We start from the raw sequence: 16,107 nt of genomic DNA, 5'->3' as shown, positions 1-16,107 counted from the left end.
CATAATAATAAAAGATGCTATGCAGCTGGCATTGCCAATTAACAAAGAAAAGGACATCACAATCAATGACCGGCTATTTTTCTTATTCTTATTCAAACCAATAGAACTCAAAAGTTTACAGCCGGCTAATTAAATTTTTCTTCGATGATGAAAATCCTAGCAAAAGCCCAACAACATGGGCCCAATTTGACCAAACAGCAATCCTGATATAACACTCCTATACGCATGCATGAACCAAATGGCAAATACTTTCAACACAATGAATCATCTGCATCACAAAGGGGAAAACAACAGCTCCGAGTGGAAATCCTCTCTGCTGTGAAATCATTATGAATCCAATTGGTAAAAAAAGGGGGAAAAAAAAATAATCTTTACACAAAAGGTTGAAACTGAATGAAAATTTGGAATTGAATAACAAAAGCAATACAAATGGACAAGATTGAATTATTGCTGAATTTTGAATGTGACTGAAGCGAGAGTAAATGGTGTTATAGCATCAAATGATATACAATCACAACCATAAAGATATGCCTTTCTTAAGGATCTAGTTCACAGTGTGGAAACCTCACAGAACTAGGGTCTTCTGTCAATTACCAAAATTATGAAAACTTAGAACGTCAGCTGATATAAGAATACCTGAAACAAATGGAACCATTCACTTTGGATTCTTCCTTCCTGGGAGTGATAATAATGTTTAAGCAATCTTGATGTGAGCTCTCCAGTTTTTAATCACATCAGTTGGCATAAAAAGCAAGCCAACTTGGAAAAATAATGCCATTATGTAGTATAAGAGATTGAATATTTTAGCAGCCACCCTTGTAATTTTCAATCAAGACAAATGTGTCTTATCGCGTCCATAATCTATGATCTCCCTTGACTCCTTGCCTTGTTAGGTGTCATTGGTTTGTTGTCTGCAAACATTGGGAACCTACCAATTGGAGAGACTCACTATCGTGCAACTATAAGGCAAATATGACATGCTTCTGGTGAAAATACATGATGGCACAAAAAAATGACATAAATCAACATGATCATGTCTTATTCAGTTGGCAACTGCTTTGCAAGGGTGTGAAGGAATTGGAATAGGGACTTTTTTGCACCAAGTAGCGCCACATCTTCTTCTTCCTTGATAATGGCTTGATGGTCTTGAATTGAGTGCACTTTCCGTACAAGTTTACGCAACTCCTGTTGAAGGATGCTACTATAAGAAACAACAAGAATAAAAACTATGCAGGTGACAATTTAAGCAACCATGCAGGTGAAACATCATAGTTTAGAAACTTTGAGTCAGACAATTTTGTATCAAAACAGGAAAACTCAGATGTCTCAAGACTCAGCTTAGGATATGCTGCACTGTTTGATAGCTCGAAAGCACAAAAGCATCAAAAAGCCAGACAGAGATAGCTTCTACAATAGTTAGTATGAGGACTAGCATTTCAATTTAACCATGGTTATCATGCAACCTTTGAATATCAAGAAATGATACAGTTTACGCACTTCAATTTATTCATAAGATACAGTGTAATGGATCAACTCCAAATTTGCAGAAGTTGATATTAAGGTGACATGCACAGGAGGAAAAAAAATAGTCTGGAAATAGAGCATGCATCCCTCCACAACTATCTAAAATACCAAATGACCAACATTGGAGGAAGCATGCAAAACATTTTTGTTTTCCTGATAGGTAGCATGCAAAACATAGAACAAGCTATTAAGATAATGCTGTACAAAGCAAACTATTACAGCCATATATCCTATATCATGGCCAGGTTGAACCTGGGCCTAAAGATTGAGACCCTGAGGCCCAACCAAGCCTATCCACTGAAAATATCTAAGTGAAAGCTGCCACCGGCACCTTCAGGAAGGATAGCCTTGTCATCATATTTCGTATTTTATTTAATGCATAATTTAAGATCTTAAACATTGGTTATCAAGTTAAAGCAAAAACATTGGTTAACCAAGTTAAAGTAAAAAAGAAATCTGGAGGATCATAATTATATTCCAAACCAGACCCAACACTTATCTGAAGTGGATGTCACCAAAACTAGTTACTTTACTTTTTGACAGTTTCATTTGAGTTACCAGTAATTCAATTATTGTGGGGTACAGTTGTCCCATATGTTGCCTTCGCAATCATTCCTAAGGGAAAGACAGGCATATGAGTAAAATCAGTGATTTTCAATGGAAAGTACATTATACAAATAATTAATGATGGACTAGGGTTTGAGATAATATGGTAATTCCAGATAGACAAATGGACTATAAAAATTAGTATTGCACAGTGAACAACAACAAATAGTGCAATTGACAGCAGAAATGTAAATTTTGATTATATGTCATCACATAAATAAAGAATGCTACATAATGTTTTGGACGGCAGAAGTAGTTGGCAAAGAGACCAAAAAAGTTAAAGAGTAAATTTGGATAATCTAGTTGTCTTAAATAACAAAGTTGATTGTAGAAGCAAACAGCATGCTAATAAGAAACTAAACAGGGTTTATAAGGCAAAAGTAGACATGCGAGATGTGGAAAGAAACTATGGCAGGGGAAAAAGTTCTAAACTTATCGTGAGAAATTTTTTACACAGTTCCTATAGAGAATTTATAATGTCTAAAATTAATAGAATAGACATCAATACTGCATGCATAGAACAAATACATACAGTTCAAGAGGTAGGTAGCAATGCCTTGTATTATTTCATTGTCCTTTGGCATTTTCTCACTCTGCTTCCAATAAGATTCCATAAGCAACTTGCTGTTACCTCTTATATCTCTCATACTGTAATGCCTTTTTCCCCTACATTATAATTTTTCCCAACATGGAAAAAGTCAATGACAAGTTTTAGGAGAAGTACTGCCATTCATTCAGCAGTTCAGATGTCAACTTCACATTCTAACTACTCTACTCCTCTTCCTTTTTTGTTATTTTATTTTTACTTTTATTTTTTTCACACAACCATATGATATTTAAAGAATCTATTTAAGAGGATGATTAAAGGAAAAAACCAAAACAAGGATAATCAGTTGCCTGAAGTTCTGTTGGACACAAGAGTTCATGTCAAGAGAGCACAAGAACAATCCCATATGCATGTGCATGATGTGACTCTCCTCATGAAAGTAATCATGCCATCACCAAGCGTTACCAAAGCAAATAAACAAACTTCAAATGATTTTAGAAAAAACAATGTTGATTGTATTGAAGACCAAGATAAGGCAAGATTAGGAACTTAAATTTGATGACATTTGAAAGAACAAGTGCTGGGAGATATAATAAAAAATGGAATACTAACATTTACTGAAGGGAGGACATTGGAAAATAATGCTTCCAGTTGGGCCAAAGGACTCATGGAGCCAAATGACAAATAAAAGGCAACTGGATTCACAGAATCTGGCAACTAATTTATAAACCCTAAATCACAGAAAGCAGTGCTACTATAATGGCTGTCAATGTTTATTGGTATCCTACGTTTCGTGAGTTCACGAGTGCAAATTGATGGCAATTATTATTGGGATTGATGTTAATAAAGTGTGAAACCCTTTTAGCTCAAAATGTTTGTCGGTTTATGAGGTAAAACCTCACCTCCCTAACCAGAGAGAGGAAGTCATCTAACTCTGAACTCTTAAACAAGAAATGCAACTGTTCAATACAACAACAGCATATAAGTTATAACTACTGAAAAGCACAAAATGAATGGAGAGAAGAAACTGATACAACCCATCTTTCATAATCTTTTTTCTCAGGGAGTGGTCATGCACCAACAAAAAAGTCTCATATTTCAGGCAGTAAACATACCTGACGATCAAACTCAACACTGTGAACTGAATAAACTTCATTGGTAACATCAATGTCCTTATTGATTAGCCCGTCAGACCATCTGGTTGCTATGTCAATGTAGGTATTAGATTCCTATGAACAATGTAGATGAAATAAGACCAATCAGGTCCTCAGAGACAAAAATTGAATAAACTTTACTAGTTTTTTATGAGAACATGAAAGGGGGAAGGGAGATCTCTCTTCCATTAGAATTAGTTGATGGAAGGTGTCTAAAATTCCTAATTTGGTTCAATCGATGATTTCATAGTAATTCCTTTTAGTAGAGAATAATGCATAGGGGACCTTTTCTTTTATTTATTTATTTGTTGCTGAAGAAATAGGTTTTCTTGTTGAAGAGGGAATTGCTTTAAGAAATGATACTTTAAATTATGAGGGGAAAAATTATAAGATGGAGATGGACTAGTAAGGCTGCATTGGGTTAGAGATATATGGAAGAGACGAGAGACACTTGATGGAACAAGACAACATGGGATGTTCTAGGGTTCATTTTTAGGATGGAGATACCATAAGTAGAGAAATATGAGATTGTTTTGAGCCTTGGTTTTGCATCTTTTTTCTCTTAAATCTACAATATTCTCTATATTATAATGGATTAATTCTCCTTCATCGTCGGATGTTGGCATGTTCTCAACCACATTAAATTTTGTGTTTCTTTGTGATTAGATTTTGTTTATTACTATTGCACCACTTATGAGTTCAAAGCTTTACACAACAAATTAGAGAATTTTGGAACAGCCTAGGTTGGAGAATACATTAGAAGTCTTGGAGGACAATTGTTGCAAAACTGAAGTGAAGAGTTCTAAGCCAAGATAAGAAAGCATGAGAAAATTTGAGATGGATTTCATCCAATTCTTACACATGGTGAGATTTGAACTGTATAATTAGAATATAAAAACAGTACAAGAGACTCAAGATAAAAACAAATCGTAAAAGGAATTTTGACTGAAGGTGAAATTTGTTGTTCTCTTATCATGTGATGCAAGGGGCCATGTACTAAGTTGATCCATAATAAATGTTACTCCTATACACTTCTTGAATTGTAAAAGGTGGAAAAAGCATTGGATCCATTGAGATCTAGAACTTTTTATCTCAATTGACATCTACTTTAGAAATAGATTTCCATCTTCCATAGGGAAAAATGTTAGGAATATCCTTATAAATATCCTGCGTTTTGGAGGGGAAAAGTTGTAAAACTGAAATGGGCCCATAGAGTATATTCTGGGCATGTAAAGATGTGAGGAGGAGATAAGACAATCAGGCTTAGGTTTATAGATACAAGAAGGAAACATGAATTTATTTTGGAATTAGGCGTTGAATTTGTTTTTGTGTTTTCTTTGTAATGTGCCCTCTGGTATAACAGTTTGATTCTCTCTTATCTCAGGATTTAAGCATGTCATCCATATTAAACTTTGTGTTCCTTTGTATGTGAATTTGCTCTATCTTTATTATTATTGCACAACTTGTGATTCCATAGTTTCCACTGCTACAACATTGTTGTCAAAATTTAGAAGCCTTTCTTAATATCTCCATGGACCACCCCTAAGGTTATGATGTTCAAATAGACAACTACCCTCAATAAAAAAGGTTCATTATATTCTCCTAACATTAAACAAAATAAAATTCAAATATATAGTATATGAATGAGGAAGGCTTGTACTGTTCATGCATTGGAAGAAAGGAGAAGTAACAGTTGAAAAAATGAGATTACACTCTGGATCTCCCAAATTTAAAATGAACCAAAACCGAACCACCAATAAACTGCTAACAAGTTACCGATGTAACCTCCAAGAAGCACTTTTACTAATGATTAACAGACAGTTATAGATAAAGTGACTATAGTGTACCTCATCTTCCTCCTCATAATCTTCTTCGTCTGCTTCATCTTCTTCGCCATCCTCCTCAACAACCCTTGTATCTAGACCAGATAAAGCCTGCAGCCTACTCTGGTCACCATCTTTTGAAGCCTGGATCAAAGCATCCATCAATTCAGGTTGCACTCCCCTTAGCAGTCTTCCTAACATGCATTGATGATACAATTAATACCACATTGCATGTAAACTCACTGAAGATGTATAAAAATTCATATCATGCCTACCATTTCGGTTCCCAATGATTAATGATTGTATAGCCTATAGCCAACACCAGGGACACATGAAATAAATTCATTTCAGATGCAATAGGAATCACAATGGAATGGTTCCATTACCTATATAATTGAACTGTCTCCGCTTTCCTTCACGAACGTCAGGCCCTAGTCTCTGTCACATTTATACGAACAATTAACAGCCAAATACTCTTTTACAAACTTTAAAAAAGAAGATAAGAAACTACATTCACAACACCTTGACCAACATGAGAGCATCGAAGACTTCTCTCTCAAGCGAAGCCATTCTGAAAGAACATAAAGGTCCAGTTTTCAAGTTCTTTACTCGTAATTTTCAAGATTACATCGACTTGTTCGAAAAAAATATGCATTGAATACCTGAGAATTCGTTTGATTTGAGGGGTTGAGAAGGCGGCGAGTTCCATCCCCCAACGGACGGCGCGCCGAGCTTCTCGCTTCCTTTCGTTGCGGCTCCTTTTGGCATCGGAATCCTGCTCGCCGGCGGTTTCTTGGAGATGTGACGGCGCCGGATCGTTCGGCAATCTGAGACCGTACGATCGGAAATGGCGGTTGCTATGAAGAGATGGAGGCTTGGTGAATGAGAGAAGGTGGGAGATGGCTTTGGTGGAGAAGAGTGAAGGGGAGGAGAGAGAATGATGGAGTGTCGGGGTAGAGATGCAGTGGTACTGCAATCTCGGCCACTGCCTCAGGGGGCGTATCAGCTGATGAGCCATTCTCCTCCTCTCCTCTCCTCTCCCGACGCCGCCTCAGCTAATTAAACCCAAATCGGCCCATGCTTAACAGGCCAGGTAGGGTTTTGGACCACCTTTAGCCCAAACTTGACTTTCCAGCTTCTATACATGTGTGAAAATTTAATATTTTTGAGGATATTTATTTAGAAAATAATAAATAAAACTTGTCATCTATTCATAAATTAAATATAAATCTGAGTTTTTTTTTCTCAAATGTTGATATTATTTCAACAATAATGGTTTGAAGGTTTGACAGTCAATGTGATTTAGGCTCGGCCCAAACTCTGTCCAGGCCTATCCTGCGCTGTTCCTGAGCTGAACAACTTTTATGGGCTGAAATCTTGAGTGGATGATCCATTCTTTAGGCGGACTGGATTATTCTCGATCCGTGCTAGTCCAGAGATAATGGACCAGTCATTCTTCGGCTCAGTGGGTTATATGATCTTCCTTGTTCAGGAACCAGAAGTTGCCATAACATTGGAAACATCTCTATGCAGAATGCCAGAATCTAATCATATTTTCATGAGCTTGAATTCATTTTGCAACTTATTTTATCATCCATGTCCTCCTCATGTAAAGCAAAATAATACAATCGCCAAATGGAGAAAAAAAAAAAAGAAAAAGAAAAAGGCAAATCAAGAGAAGTTCACCTATCCCCACTACAGGAAGAAATCAATCATACAACAATGGATATTCTTCAGTAAATAGATGTTTGTAAACCCCCTATGCAACTGATATCAATAGACTTCAACATTCCACTGCTCGCTCTTCTTCAATTGCCTTTTGTATTCGGTCCAATCAATACCTGAAAACCAGGAAGAAGAAGAGAGCAGTTGCAAAATGATTAGTAATTTATTCAGAAAAATCAGAGTCAACTTTTGCATGGATATATTTACCATCTCTAGCAGCCAAAGACACCATTATGTCATCAATTCCCTTCTCCATTCCCTTCAGCCCACACATATACACATAGGTATTATCCTTTTTAAGTAACTCCCATAGCTCCTCTGCATATTGAGCCATCCGGGTTTGAATGTACATTTTCTCGCCCTTCTCATTTGTTTGCTCTCTGCTGACAGCATAGTCAACCCTAAAGTTTTCTGGGGCCTTCTCCTTCATCTTCTCAAACTCCTGTTTTAAGAATAAAATACATTACGTATAATATTTAATACATGGTAGACTAGCACCAAAAAGGGGAGTGAAGACCAGGAAAATGTAAGAAGATATCTCACGTCCTTGTACAGCAGGGAGCTAGTTGTTGGGACACCCAAGAAGAGCCAAGCCAACCCTTTAAACTGCATGACAAGTTGAAACAAGTCTCTAACATGATCACAAGATTCACAATTCAGTGCTTTGATACATAATCTATGGATATCTCATCTACCTTGTAGTCTTCATATTTCTCGAAGAACATTTTCCACAAGAATGAGCGAAAAGGAGCAATGCCAGTACCAGTTGCAAGCTGCAAGATGATTGCTTTCATTACTTTCTCAAAGAAACAGCTGATTGACACAACAGAAGATGGTTGGTGACACTGAAGCAGAACTTACCATTATGACAGTGGCATTTGGATCTTTTGGCATAAGCATTTCTTTCCCAACAGGTCCTGTGATTTTGACATCAGCCCCAGGCTTCAAGTCACCTGAAACAAAAGGATCAGAGTTGCTAGGACGATAATCAAAGCATTTCCTAAACTCGGCCCCATCGTAGCACCGATGCTGATAGAGCTGATTCTATACAAACAACTTTCACAGGTTCCATTTGTTTCTATGGAAGCCTTTGTCTAAAAGAAAATGCTAAATTTTGAGGGGAGGACAAAAGTTTAATTGGAACCTTTCACATAATATAGATGTCCTCAACTATATATCGGATAAATTTTCTTTAAAATATGAGAGGAAGTAAAGTGGCTCTTGTGACTGTTGCAATCAATCCAATGCTTTTGGCTAACAAACGATCGCTGAAGAACTCAAAAGGAATAGTCTTGATTTGTTTAGTACTTTTGTAAAATGGAAATTTTAGAAACAATACTGCATAATCTAACAGGAAATAGAATGTAGTATGATTATATGGACATTGTGGGGTGAAGAATGAATGCATCTTGGTGAAGATAATCTGCTATCCAAGTAGTATGGAATTACATACATTCCACTGCTGATATTAAGCTAGATCATGTGCATCACAAGGCAAACCCAGCAGAAAACAGGGTAGCAATTGAAAATACGGAGAAACAATTCAACAGATGAAGTAAAGTGGCTTACAAATTAGGATCTGCATATTGTATTAGTAATGTTTAAGAAGGGATACCAATTTTCTACTCAACAATGTGCCAATTTTCATGTGCTCCTAAAAAGTAGTGAGATGAGGGAGAGTGGGGGTGGGCTAAGAAAATACCAAAATATCAAATGCGTTGTTAGAAAAACTAAACTGAAAGAATCAAGTGTTCTCAGAGACTTACACAAGAAATTTGAGCAAACTCCCTTAACTATCTCTCCTTGGTCATTGGTGTAGACAAGCCTTTTTACACACAATGAAACCTGCCAAAACGCACTTACCCAGGTCAATTCAAATGACAAGGATGATCTCCCAGCATATTCATAACAACGGCAGGTTCCCAAACATAGAATGTCCAAAAAGGCAGCATGAGGTTTGAATGATTCAGGAGCTTCTAACAAAAGGAAATGATAAAGTAGAAAAATGCGCAATTTTATGAACAAATCCTTACAGTTTTTGTGTCCCCAAAGTCTCCAAGAGCACTACTGGCAATAGAGTAGAGTCTAAGCTTGTGGGGTTTCCCATTCTTGTCTATACCATCCGGAATCACACCAATAGATTGCCCCTCTCTATATGGGACTTCCCCTGTTTTATCAGATTATCCAACCCAACAATCAAATGCAAGAATAATCCCATAATTTATTCACAACTACTAAAAAATTATAAAAGAAAAAAGAAAAAAAAAAATCCTTCAATTATCAAGAGAGATAGGCATGGTAAAGAAGCTGACCCTCAGTGGTGAATACCATGTGCCAGGTCTCTCCTGGAGCATCGTCTCCAGTAATCTTGGTGTTGAGGAGACATTTTCCGATGTAAGGATTCTTGGGTCTGAACTTGTTAACAACCACACCCTCATCGTTTTTCTTAGAAACCTTCTCTACTTTTGCAGGAGCCTCTGTAGTGACCTGAGCTTTAATGGTAACTACTTTCCGGCCAACACAGACGTTTCTCGAGTACAAGAAACACTGCAGAAACAAAACCCATGTCGTAAGTTCCAGAAGAAACAAAAGAAAAACAAGAACCCAGAGAAGAACATCAAATTCCCATCAATATTTAAACATGCCTTATTGAAGTTAATTCTTTCTGGGGAGACTATTATATGGTTTCTGATGGGGAGAGAAGATGACTTCGATGATGGAAGAGAGACTGCAGCATTGACAGCGGTAGCCATGATTTTTTGTTGAAGAAAATGAGAGAGAGAAGAATTTCGGTGGGGTTGTGAGGATCGGAAGAAGAAGAAGAAGAATTAAGAAGAAAGAAACAAAAAGTGAAAAATGACAAAAACATTTTTGAGTGGATTATAGAATGGGTGGAGAAGATTGGTGGACTATCACATTGGTGGTTAAGGTTGGAGAGCTTCAGATTCTGTGAAGATAAGTCTCTTTTTGTAAATCCATGCATCTCACTATCTTTTCTTATTTCTAAACAAACTGGTAAATCCTGCCATGGAGATTTTTAGTTAAAATTTTAATATAAAAAAATTATATATATATATATATATATATATATATATATATATATGAAAAACCCTAACAATAATTATGGAGATAAAAACCGCAGGATGTCTCTAATTTAATAATCCAGTATATGATATATATTAAAGTCCACAGTAACACCTCTAATACTATTTGTCTCAGTTTTTCGAAAAGATGTAGGTTTTTCCAACAACTTAGAATTCAACACAACTAATTCTTAAGTTGAGATTTGATTTTTCTAAGCATCCAACCTAAAAACATGTTTAGGTAGAGTATATGGTGAGAGCCTAGAGAGTTAGAAATGAAATTTTCTTTTAAAAAATAAAATCTCAACTTTTAAAAAATTAATTAAAAAATAATTTTCATTAAAAAAATAAAATATCAACTTTCTAAAATTTAATTAATTAAGAAAAGAACTTTCTTAAAAAATAATATCTGAAAATTGTCACAAAAAAAAAATAATAAAGACATTTTAGCTCAATTTTAAAATTTTTTATTCAATCCTACCTTATTAAAAAAACTAAATTCTCATTGACAAACTTTTTTAGACTTACCTATAATAATTTGATCAATAAATAACAACCTTAAATTTTGGATGGAAAATAAATCATTATATAAAAAGGTTTTTATATTAGAATGAAAAAGAATAAAATTGTCTATAGATAAAAGTATGATCCCAATATATATATGCCTTAAAATTTTTTAATTTTTTAAAATATCTTAATTTTTAAAACTTATTATATTTTTAATGTAAACTTGTAAGAGTTTTTATATTTTATATGAAAAGAAATTCTATTTTTTAAAATAAAAAACCGTAAATATATCCAAATGTGCACAAAAAGTTATACTACTATTAAAAAAAGGAAAAAAAAAATATAATTCTAAAAGGATATTTATAACTCAAATTAATGATAACTTATAAAAATATTTATAATTTATCAAACTATTATTTTCATTAATTAACCGTAAAATATCTAATTAATATTTGTTAAATACATCAACATATGATATATTATTACTATCCTCTATTTTAATATTTTTAGTATTTATTATTATTTTTTTAGTTATTCAAATTTATCAAATTGGAAATCTAAGTGCAATATTGTATAAAAATAAAAATAATGTGTTCTACTGTTTTGATAGAAGTAGGGTTGATATTTTAGTTATTAAGTCTTATTTATTTGTTATCTTGACATCCTATAAAAATTAAATAATATTAAGTCCAAAAAATTAGACAAAATAATAATAGTTTTTTTTTAAAAAAAAAAAAAACTATGTTTTAAAATTTTTTGAATTACGCCTACAACTTCATAGGGAAGAAGCGAAAAAAATTATTTTTATATTTAAATTTTCAAATTAAACTTTATTCTCGCAAATAATTAATCACTCTTTTACAAATTGTTTTTAAAAATTGCTATCCATTCCCTTGGTTTTTGACTTTTTTAAGACTTTCATGTGTGGTATAGATTACTTTCACTGGAAGCCCATGTTGGTTGTTGTATTGTATGCCGTCACGAGGGCTTTCTCCAAAGAGCCTCTTGGGTTTCTCGGTTGGGCTGCCTGGGTCTTTTAGGGCCTCTTTAAACAACTATGGGTGTCTGAGGAAGGCCCCCAACAAATAGGGCCCAATGACTATACAAGTTCAAAGATCCAGCAGCGTCACAGATGGGCTTGGGCTTGGAAATTATGAAACCAGTGGAAGAGCAAATACTGAAATAGTCACAGAAATTTATGTGCTTTAGTTGCCAATATGAATCTACCTTAATTTGATTTAAGTTGAAACACTTCAAATAATAATTTTAGAAATGATGGATTACATGATTCCTAAGGGGTGAAGAGAAATAGCACATAAAAAGGATGGTGGATAAGAATCACACTTTTATAAAAATCAGTTAAAAATTAAAATTATTTAGTTTTATAATAAATTTCTCTTTTTTAGAAAAATAAGCACCGACAAATGACATAAATTTATTTTCAATGTGGTTCAAAAATTAATTTAAAAAAAAACGATGCAAATCAATTCATATTAAAAAATTTACATAAAAAATATTTTATTTTAATCCATTTGATAATGATTTTAGAATTGTAAAAAGTGTTTTTGAAAAAAAAAAAAAGGTGTTTTGCAAAATTTGGGAAGTATTTTTTAAAATCTGAAAAAATCATTTATAATATTTTATGAAGAAAACACTTGATAGGTGACTGTTCAATAAAACACTTTAAAAAAATACTTTTAATAAAAACACTTTTGAATAAAAATATTGTCAAATACACTTTTACATTAAGTAGTTAGAGTTCATTTAATAATAATTTTAGGAAACACTTTTATCTTGAAAAGTGTTTCTAAAAATAAGTGTTTGACAAAAAATTATAAAACATTTTTAAAAATCTAGAAAATCACTTATAGTGTTTCCTGAAAAAACACTTTATAGACGATTTTTCAAAAAGCACTTATAAAGAAAATACTTATATTAAAAAAAAAAAATGAAAACACTACCAAATGTAATCTTTAATCGCAATTACTTCTCTTCATACATAAATGATTTACCATCAATAGTATATCAAATGTTAATAATTATATTGGGTTTTGTGGGATCCTTGCATCCATCCATCATAGATCTCTCTCCATCTTAGTATCATATGACGAAAAGTTATTCAAACATCATTAAGAGTTTATTTGGTAATGATTTTAAGAAATATTTTTATTCCTTCTAATGCTGGAAAGATAAAATTTTTTAAGTATTCGAAAGGTTAAAAAACACCTTTTAAATCATTACCAAACGAACTCTAATTATTATTTTGTGGGCATTAATTACCAAAGTATTAAGTGTTATATTATTACATCAAGGTCACTCAAATGTTTGACTTTAAGCCGAGAAACCATTATTTATAAAGCAAATTATTGACATTTAAAGCAACTAAAATGCATGGAAAACGTTGTAACTCAGTTAAGATAAATAGCCGTCGGGTATCAAAACCCAAGTCAAGACCATCTGAACACATCTTATTGTAAGTACAATCGTCGATTGCTCTAAAGAAGTTAATCGGAAAAGACATTATTGGTCATATACCAACAGGTTGTGCTACATCACTACCCATTACAACAATTAATCTCTTATCAACTAGAGTTATTGATAACTAAAGTTTCAAAATAATTATAATAGAATAAAATAAAAATTATAACAAGCAAATAAGATACTGCCAATTTTTATTTATTTTTTTATAATATAACAAACAAATTAGATTATATTTAAAAAAATATTGCCAAATCCATTCTAAGGAATTTAATAATTTTCATTTAAAAAAAAATAGATGAAAAATAAATAATAAGTTATAAAATAACATGTTATACTATTAAGGAGAGAAATTACTCAAATTCTTAATCCATCTATCATAACATTGGTAAAAAAAGTAATTATTTATAAATAATAAAATTAAATAATATTCCTAATAAAATTATAACCAATATATTATCGCTAATATCTTTCAATATTTTTTTTCCAATTATTCAATTCTCAATTTGTATAGAAGTCTCATTCCCAAATTTAAATCTATGTTTTTATTTATTTAAATTAAGAAGAAGTTTAGTAAAACTTAATACTTATTTAATGACTTAAATTGACTTTAAATTAAATTATAATTAACTTGTAGACTTAAAATGTATTATTTAATTCTTGATATAAGTATTAAGGTTATTTAATAAAATTAATTTAAAATTTGTTCTAAATCATCAAATTGACATATTTATTCTCATAAATTATAATTAAAGTAAAAGAAATCGAGTTGTGAAGTAATAAAAGAGATAGTAAAGGTAACTAAAATAAATTAAGATAAAAAAATAAAATAAAAATATGGACTTAAAAATAAGTTAATTATTTTTACTTATTACTTAAAATTATTTTTTATTTTAAATCATACTATTAAATTCTTTTGTTAAATATATTTAATTAACTTAATAACCATTTTAAGTTATTAAATTGATTTATTAAATACCTCACCCCGTTTGTTTTATTTATTTACACAAAATGTTGTCATTATTATTAAAAAAAAAATTCTCACTTGTGTTAGTATTTTTTCGTTGTCCCTTTCACTAGGTGTTGGTTCTTTCCTCAGTCGGGGGACAACATTAAGTCTTCGCTATGACATAAAAGATAAAACCAATAAAACATCTCCCTTTTATCCTGGGGAAGAGGGCTCTTTCCTCAGTCGGAGGACAACATTAAGTTTTAACCATGACATAAAAGATAAAGCCAATAAAATATCTCTCCTTTATCCTAGGGAAGAGGGCTCTTTCCTCAGTCAGGGGACAACATTAAGTCTTCACCATGACAAAAAAGATAACGCCAATAAAAATCTCCCCTTTATCTCTCCACGGTAAAGTTAAACAATTGGCTTTGTATGCTGATTGAGATCTTTGATTTTGACATCTAGATTTTATCAATTTTCATGTATTAAATTTACCTTCTAATTTTATTAAACTTAGATTCACAATTTTTATACTTACAGAGCAATTTGATTAAATTTAGATTTGAAGGTTCAAAAGAATATTTAAGTTATTTACTTTGAAAGGTTGACTATGAATGGATATTCCCCAAACCCACGAAGAAAAAGAAAGTGAATTGGATAAAAAAAAAAAAAATGACTTGAACAAAGAATCAAGTGACTTAGACAAAAAAACAACCTCAAACCAATCAATCGAATATGGATTAATACATAATTGATCAAACACTACTTGAAAACGGCTCTTCTGATCAAAAACGAAATATTCCAAATGTTTTTAAAAATTCTTACTCATTGGACCGTTTATATCTATATGCATTCATTCACTTCCTATAAGGTTTTGATTAAATATACTTATCTTTTATTGATTTGAAATTTCATCAAATATCTTTATCATCTTAAAAAAATTAAAATAATAAATGAAAATGATAGAAAATTTGTTTTGACAAGAAGAATATGTAAATGAAAATAATAAAGAAAAAGATATAAGAAGTACTTAATAAAATTTTAAATAAATGTATTCTGTCATCTCTCACGAAAGATGGATGAAAATAATCATTATTTTAAATAAGATTATATTTTATTCTTGAAAAGTACTAAGAAAGAAAATGTTAAGATGTTTTTTTTCATTTTAAAATTATTTAATCTTTATATAATATAGGAAAATAAGTTAAATAAATATAAAGAAATGTATAAAAATAATTTATTAACTTTAAATTTTTTTTTTCTTCTATTTTTGCTTTCTATTTTCTATCTCTCATATTTTACTCTAATGTTCGGTGAACCAAGAAAAGTTAAAAAATATACCTCAAACCACTTACTAATTTCTTCTTCTATGCTAACACTCCCTCGCTAAAATAATAAATAGAGACCAACTTTGACAAGAAGGTGATGATAGATTTCAATATGCTTTCATCACGAATGAAAAAAGGGGATTTGGAGCAAATATGTATAAGAGATCAATTATTGCAAAATCATTTAGTTAGCCTTGAAACACAAAAGTTTAAATCCTTCAACAAGGCTCTAAGCCAAATAATTTCACTAGTTGTTGTAGCTATAGCACAATATTTAGCTTTTGCATTGAACTTGACAACTAGATATTATTTCTTATTCTTTTATATGACTAAATTACCTTGAACAAAAGTGAAATCTCATATAGGCAGAGAAGAATCTG

General features: G+C 32.1%; 2 protein-coding genes across 5 annotated transcripts; both read right to left on the bottom strand.

Annotated features, from left to right (window-relative positions):
• Positions 1 to 430: 430 nt before the first annotated feature.
• LOC117906826 (UPF0307 protein SG0165) lies at positions 431 to 6,698 on the bottom strand. 4 transcript variants are annotated; one of them, XR_004649906.1, is made up of 8 exons: positions 6,317 to 6,698; positions 6,177 to 6,225; positions 6,041 to 6,092; positions 5,679 to 5,848; positions 3,793 to 3,906; positions 2,663 to 2,796; positions 2,083 to 2,139; positions 1,103 to 1,185 (listed from the first exon to the last, which is right to left on the bottom strand). XR_004649906.1 is itself a non-coding variant. In XM_034820052.1 (6 exons), the coding sequence occupies exons 1-6, from the start codon at positions 6,670 to 6,672 to the stop codon at positions 1,039 to 1,041; spliced, it is 888 nt and encodes a 295-aa protein (XP_034675943.1). In that variant the 5' UTR covers positions 6,673 to 6,698; the 3' UTR covers positions 431 to 1,038. The 4 variants fall into 4 exon arrangements, 1 of the variants encoding a protein (XP_034675943.1); XR_004649905.1 differs by lacking the exon at positions 2,083 to 2,139 and having other exon boundaries at positions 1,097 to 1,185; XR_004649907.1 differs by lacking the exon at positions 2,663 to 2,796.
• Positions 6,699 to 7,182: 484 nt separating this feature from the next.
• LOC117906824 (ferredoxin--NADP reductase, leaf-type isozyme, chloroplastic-like) lies at positions 7,183 to 10,198 on the bottom strand. Its single transcript, XM_034820051.1, has 9 exons — positions 10,025 to 10,198; positions 9,692 to 9,926; positions 9,413 to 9,546; positions 9,146 to 9,224; positions 8,241 to 8,332; positions 8,075 to 8,152; positions 7,923 to 7,985; positions 7,587 to 7,821; positions 7,183 to 7,495 (listed from the first exon to the last, which is right to left on the bottom strand). Exons 1-9 carry the CDS (start codon positions 10,130 to 10,132, stop codon positions 7,428 to 7,430), a joined length of 1,092 nt encoding a protein of 363 aa, XP_034675942.1. The 5' UTR covers positions 10,133 to 10,198; the 3' UTR covers positions 7,183 to 7,427.
• Between the last annotated feature and the right edge of the window lie 5,909 nt (positions 10,199 to 16,107).

The sequence above is a fragment of the Vitis riparia genome, chromosome 18 (assembly GCF_004353265.1).
Source record: "Vitis riparia cultivar Riparia Gloire de Montpellier isolate 1030 chromosome 18, EGFV_Vit.rip_1.0, whole genome shotgun sequence".
Taxonomy (NCBI): Eukaryota; Viridiplantae; Streptophyta; class Magnoliopsida; order Vitales; family Vitaceae; genus Vitis; species Vitis riparia.
Note: the sequence above shows the minus strand (reverse complement) of the source record. Positions and strands in the feature narration are given on the sequence as shown.

What these genes read in the sequence shown, in the direction of transcription:
- LOC117906824 (XM_034820051.1), bottom strand. Translation starts at nt 10,132, where the DNA reads ATGGCTACCGCTGTCAATGCTGCAGTCTCTCTTCCATCATCGAAGTCA. An exon ending in AGTTTGCTCAAATTTCTTGT is followed by an intron (nt 8,333 to 9,145) that starts GTAAGTCTCTGA and finishes CTTTTGTTTCAG; the next exon opens with GTGACTTGAAGCCTGGGGCT. An exon ending in CAAATGCCACTGTCATAATG is followed by an intron (nt 8,153 to 8,240) that starts GTAAGTTCTGCT and finishes ATCATCTTGCAG; the next exon opens with CTTGCAACTGGTACTGGCAT.
- LOC117906826 (XM_034820052.1), bottom strand. Translation starts at nt 6,672, where the DNA reads ATGGCTCATCAGCTGATACGCCCCCTGAGGCAGTGGCCGAGATTGCAG. An exon ending in CAAATCAAACGAATTCTCAG is followed by an intron (nt 6,226 to 6,316) that starts GTATTCAATGCA and finishes ATGTTCTTTCAG; the next exon opens with AATGGCTTCGCTTGAGAGAG. An exon ending in GTGTTGAGTTTGATCGTCAG is followed by an intron (nt 1,186 to 3,792) that starts GTATGTTTACTG and finishes ATCCTTCAACAG; the next exon opens with GAGTTGCGTAAACTTGTACG.